The 6,141-nt window shown below is 40.7% G+C and overlaps 1 protein-coding gene across 4 annotated transcripts in view; it reads left to right on the forward strand.

Annotated features, from left to right (window-relative positions):
- LOC140896203 (dipeptidase 2) overlaps positions 1-5,649 on the forward strand; it is a 30,255-nt gene extending 24,606 nt beyond the window's left edge. For all 4 annotated transcript variants that reach the window (XM_073307580.1, XM_073307582.1, XM_073307581.1 and 1 more), the window contains 5 exons: positions 626-802; positions 1,255-1,342; positions 2,069-2,144; positions 4,079-4,214; positions 5,279-5,649. In XM_073307580.1, the coding sequence (XP_073163681.1) occupies positions 626-802; positions 1,255-1,342; positions 2,069-2,144; positions 4,079-4,214; positions 5,279-5,476 (675 nt within the window). In that variant the 3' untranslated portion in view covers positions 5,477-5,649. The remainder of the gene's footprint in view (positions 1-625; positions 803-1,254; positions 1,343-2,068; positions 2,145-4,078; positions 4,215-5,278) is intronic.
- Positions 5,650-6,141: the final 492 nt, after the last annotated feature.

The raw sequence follows: 6,141 nt of genomic DNA on the forward strand, positions 1-6,141 counted from the left end.
TGACTTTGAGGTCCCCAATTTCCTTTTTTTCCAGTTATGTTTCAAAGTTTATCCTGGGAAGTCCTCCTTACCTTTCAAGTGTTCAGACCGGTGGGATGAGTAAACTGGGTTAAATTTTCCTGTCAGAAGTGCATGCAGGTCTGTTTGGTTTCCATGAGTGTTGCAAGTGCTTATTTAAGGCATGAGTGACATAGAATCTGGCAAAATGCAGCAAATAATTTGGTAAATTAGTACAATTTTCTCATAGTGGTTTCAGAACACTGAGAATTCAAGGAGTAAGAAATTGCAACATTTTGTATTAGCAGCAATACTTATTAGTGAAGTATACAGTGAACTATACAGTATACAGTGAATTATCAAGACCTTAGATTTTATATGGCTGAGATTTTAAATATGTGATAACTGCCGATAGCATTGAGAAGGAGACTCTGTGATGTGCTAGTGTGTCCCCATTAGAGAAACGATTAGGAAGCCTATGGTAGCCACAAAAAACCACACACGTAGAGAGACCTATACCCACTTTTATGACAGCTGCAGAATGTAAGTATTTAGGCACATACATCTGTTAACACATCTCCTTTAACAGAATGCAATACTAATACTGCTGTCTGTACATCTGTGTTAGGAAGTGGTGATGGAGATGAATCGCTTGGGGATGATGATAGATTTATCTCATACATCAGACTCCACCTCAAGAATGGTTCTCCGGATCTCCAAAGCACCAGTCATTTTCAGTCATTCGTCAGCCTTCTCTGTTTGTAACCACTCAAGAAATGTTCCTGATGATATTCTCCGGAGTTTGGTGAGTGATTTGAAAAGATTTCACTCCTTTGGCCAGCCCAAGACAATCCTGCGCATACAGGATTCAGTGTGTACTTTTCTTCCTGCCATCTCTGAAATCCAGTTCACAAGCAATAAGAAATAAGTTAAGCATTTGCTCTTCAGATATGGCTTTGGGTTATATTCGATATGTGACTGTGGAACGATTGCTGGCATGTTGAAAAGAAATGCTTGCAATGAGAGGAAGTTGCATTGGTTTGACATGGTTCCTGAAGTAAATGGAGTTATGCTGACTTACACCAGATGAGGATTGCATATAAGGGATAGGGAGGCAGCAGTGTGTGCTCTCAACTGACCTTCACATGTAGAATGGCATTGATGGGCTCTAGATGGAGCTGCGTTCACATCCCTTGAGGGTGACCATGACACAGGGCCCGTGAATAGCTGCTCACAATACGTCCCTCTATCTTGCAGAAAAAGAACAATGGAATTGTGATGGTGACTTTCTATACAAAGGTGCTGGCCTGTGGAAGAGAGGTTGTGAATGTTGCAACTGTGGCAGGTTTGCATCTAATATACTGCAGTTCTGAATAATGATTCCTTCTATAAATTTCTCTCGAGTCTGAGCCACATTTCAAGTGCGAATCTTTGTTGCTGTAACACACACATTCACTCATCCCCACACTGTGTAAATCACAGCCACTCAGTGGCTTGTAACACACACCCCTTTAGATCCCTAAATCGGGTCGTTTTTAGAGTTTACACTTATTGAACAATAATAAGAGACACAGGTCATTAATAAGTAGCTGAGGAACTGATGGCCCAAAGTGGACCATTGACTAAATCCTAACTGGGTGTTAATCCCCAGGAAAAGCCCTGACTGTAAATAGTTAGTCTCAGAGTAGAGCAAACCCCAGGGGTGTTGGGAAATAAGGGGTAATGCAATTTCCATTGCTATATACAAGGTATTTCTAGAGAATTCATGTCCTGCATATGAGCCAGTCATATTCCTCAACTCACTTTTCATCAGCCTAGTTATTTTATTGTCAAGAGGACTAGTACTGCACTGAATACAAATGTCAAGTTAAGCAAATATCAAGGGCATGTCACTTACATCATTGAATTTTAGCTCATGTTCTACATGTATTTTTTGTCGTCACATATTTAAAGTGAACTTAGTGCTTTGTCTAAACATTGTGAGACATGTTAACCAAACACCAATATGTCTGAAATAGTTTTTCTTCTTGCTCTGTGCTTTGACGTTGTTTTCTTTGGTCTTTTCTTCTAGATCATTTTGACCACATAAAGAAAATTGCAGGTTCAAAATCAATAGGAATTGGTGGTGACTATGACGGAGTGGATCAGTGAGTAAAACAATATATAACTTTAAAAATAAAAGGAGTACATGTGGCACCTTAGAGATTAACAAATTTATTTGAGCATAAGCTTTCGTGAGCAACAGCTCACTTCATCGGATCGAATGCATCCGATGAAGTGAGCTGTAGCTCACGAAAGCTTACGCTCAAATAAATTTGTTAGTCTCTAAGGTTCCACAAGTACTCCTTTTCTTTTTGCGAATACAGACTAACACGGCTGCTACTCTGAAACCTTTAAAAATAACGTGCTCTTCATGAGGATTTTCTTTCGGTTCTTTTGAAAAAGGCAGACCACAGCTCTTGGAGCAAATTGTTGTGCAGTTATTATTAAAACACATTTTAATAAAGCAAGGGCTTGATCGTTCCCTTCTAGATTAGTGTGAAGATACATTTCATTTGGTGTGGGGTGGAAATGAGCTTGCCAGCACAACAATCCCCCTGCTGTCCTCCTAACCTCAGAGGTGCCCTCTTTGAGGTCAGGGATTTGCACGTGCCAGAAATGAATGGTAGAAATCTAACCCTGCCTCAGACTGTTAGCTCTTCTATGAGCCATTTGTACTGTATAACTATTCCCTCCCTCTCTCCTTCTTAGCAGCTAGGGAAGGACCATGTGGCCCTGGGCTAATGTGGAGGCATGGCTTTGGCTTCCATTGGTTCCTAGGATCTAGGTGCTTGGGGGGCAACGTTCTGTTCTGCCAGGGAACCCTCCTCCCTTCAAAACAAGCAATCTGATCTCTGCACCATGGCTCCCCCTACTCATGCCTGTGATTGCTTCTGGGGTAATATATGGCCCTGCATAACAAATGTATTCTAGCATAAGATTAGCCTGCTTGGTGCTTACCTGCTTGCCTTTAAGCTTTTCTCCTTTCTTCTTCTGTTGGCTCATGACCTTGTGCATCTTTCTTGCTTGAGTCTGAGACACTTGGGCACAAGTCATATCAAATGGTGGATCACAAAAGAAAAGTCTGCTGCCACAGGGACTAGCCGTTCAGTAACAGGAATCTCCTATGCGGTGACAGATAACAGTTGGAGCTTCTTGTCTTGTACACATTTTCACTCGGCTATTCAATAGAATTGGTGTTGTGGGTTCCTAAAGTGCTGAATGAGCCATGGAGTAAAGGGATGACACTGCTAGCTTGCTTGACGCAGATTTAAAACAATCAGCCCTGCACATAGTCTCTCAAAACAATGCCAAAGGCCCACAAAAATAAACCCTGGAAGACCAGTTATGTATAGGTTTGGCTGCTTCTTCCTTCCAACTTTCTTTGCTGTGACAGGAATTACACAATAGACATCAGATTGCTTATTGTATTCCCTTCAAATGGAGGGTTTCATGAAGCTTTCTTTGCAGGTCCAAAACTCCCATTGAGCTCAAAACTGAGACTTCTCCCAGGACTTTGTCCCCCTAGATTATTCTGATAAATGACTTAATGTGTATAGTAGAGTACAAAGAATGGTCCACAATTGTTCAGTGTATCATATGCATACAGACTCTCTTTCTGATAGTATAGCATGTCATAGGTAAAGTGCACTACAGCCTTCTGTTGCACAGATGTTTTCCTGGCCATCAGAGATGGGGCGTGGGGAATGAGGGGTGTATTCATGAATGAGTGGTGTTATTTCTTTAATACTGCCCATGCTGCTTTATTGTCTGCACAGAATGTCGCCTTTCTCTAGAATGCACAGTTTAGTCCCATTAAAGTAATGCTTCCTGCAGAAAGACCTTGTTTGATATGGCTCTGGGATTCAACCAGTTAGCTGGACTTTTGATTTTGACTTAATTGGGAGAAGGGTTGAGCCCTCTGGTGACCTGTTTCTCAGTGTAACTGGACCCTTGCCACAATCATTTAAAACCCTTCTCTACATGATTCATCCAGAAGCACGGCTTATATGGTGTGTCATTCTGTGGTCATTACTAACAGATTCCCTGAAGGACTGGAAGATGTTTCGAAATACTCTGCGTTAATTGCGGAACTTCTGAGAAGAGGCTGGACCGAAAGAGAACTGACAGGAGTTTTAAGGGAAAACTTGCTCCGTGTTTTCAAGGAGGTGGAAAAAGTAAGATTAAAGCAGTTGAAAAAATTATTTTGACAAACACTGAATTTCTGGTTGCTGCCAAGGGGGAAAAGAGACTGAAGTTCTCAAAGCCCCACTTCTTTGCTGTGCAAGAAGGATGTGAAAAACAGGGGAGGCAGTTAATGCAAAGCTTCAAAATGGCTCTTGGGAAGCAAAGATTAGACAAGGGGCAAGGGGAAGAGCGTGGATGGAACAATACAGAGACAGTTTCTTTTTATAGAGGACTCCGGTAACTGCCACTGTTCTTTAATTCCTAATCAAAGTACTGCTCAGTTGGCTACTACAAATATACCAGTATTAGGAACTAGCTCTTGAGTTCTAAAAATAGCAGTGTCTTATGCTGAATTTTACACGTGCTGCCAGCTGCCTGACATTGTGATGTGACTGGAGATTTCATGACCCCTAATCCATCTTTCACTGACTTAAAATAATTCAGAAGGGTGAAAAATTGTTAGAGAAGTTTAAGTCTTTGTGTTAAGACTGGTTTCAGAGTAGCAGCTGTGTTAGTCTGTATTCGCAAAAAGAGAAGGAGGACTTGTGGCACCTTAGAGACTAACCAATTTATTTGAGCATGGAGCTTTCGTGAGCCACAGCTCACTTCATCGGATGCATCTGTAGCTCACGAAAGCTTATGCTCAAATAAATTGGTTAGTCTCTAAGGTGCCACAAGTCCTCCTTTTCTTTTTGTGTTAAGACTGTTAGCCGACTATGGTGGAGATACTAATTGACTCAGTTCAGCAGGAGATTTACAGTGGAGGTATCCACAGCAGGCACGGACCAAAAGATTTACCTGCTGAACAGCTAGCTGTGTCTCCCTTTGCCAGGATGTGTGCCATAGCAGGCTCTGGGAAATCTTTTATATTGAAGAAACTCATGAGAGCGCAAAAGATTAGATTAAGACAAGAAAGTTGCTTTCCTCATCCTGAATGTATTTTGCAGTACAGTTTAAGAATGGTTCACCTGAATTAACAAAGTTCTATTATAAGACTCTTAATAAGTGTATTATAAATCTGACTTCCAGGGCAATATTATTTGAATTCTTCCAGGTGCGGAATGACAGTAAATCAATGAATGAGAATGAGAACGAAATCCCACAAAGAGAGGTGCAAAATTCCTGTCGTCTAGACCTAAGAAACCCTCCTCTTCAGACAGCTAACGTGCTTCCCATTTCTTATGGATCTCCTTCTGTGGTACAGACTTTGGGTCTAATGTTCATTACTGTAATATATATAATACTGCATTAACAATGCACAGAAACCTGATGGGTCAAAAGGGTATTGAATACACATACCCAAACAGACATTACATGTAGAGTGAACTGCAATGCAAATGGATAAATCTTCTGCTTAGCTACAAAGCTGTACCTCCAAGGTGTGTGAATAGTATTAAACCTTGAGCATCATTTATGTAAATCTAACTACAGATGGCAAAGATTAATTTTGTCTTAAGTGCTTAGGTAGCAGTGTTTGGAATATGGCTTGGTGCTGAACACTCTTGGATCCACTGATGTCAAATGAGGTTGGTAATGCCCAGCACCTCAGGTCAGATCCTGTACTATGTGCAAGGCCCCTTGTTTTCAGTTTATATTTTGTTTAAAATTTCCTGGGAATTTCAGTGTTTATTACAAAAAATTAAAAACATGGATGAAAATGAGGGCAGAAAATTAACTTCATGGTTTTCTGGGTTAGTAAGAAAAAGCAACAGAGAGAAGTAGGAATATTGAAAGTAAAAGCAGCTCACGCTGTGATTTATTTCATGAACTGTATGTAACACTTGCACGTGTATGCATGTGTGCATCTTCCACTACATTTGCCTTACTTTAACAGACAGCCTAGCCTAAATGGAAACGCAAACTTATTATTAACATAAACACATCACCTAATGTCATGTATTGGATTTCCTTAACATA

This window comes from Lepidochelys kempii, chromosome 12 (genome assembly GCF_965140285.1).
Source record: "Lepidochelys kempii isolate rLepKem1 chromosome 12, rLepKem1.hap1, whole genome shotgun sequence".
Lineage (NCBI taxonomy): Eukaryota > Metazoa > Chordata > Testudines > Cheloniidae > Lepidochelys > Lepidochelys kempii.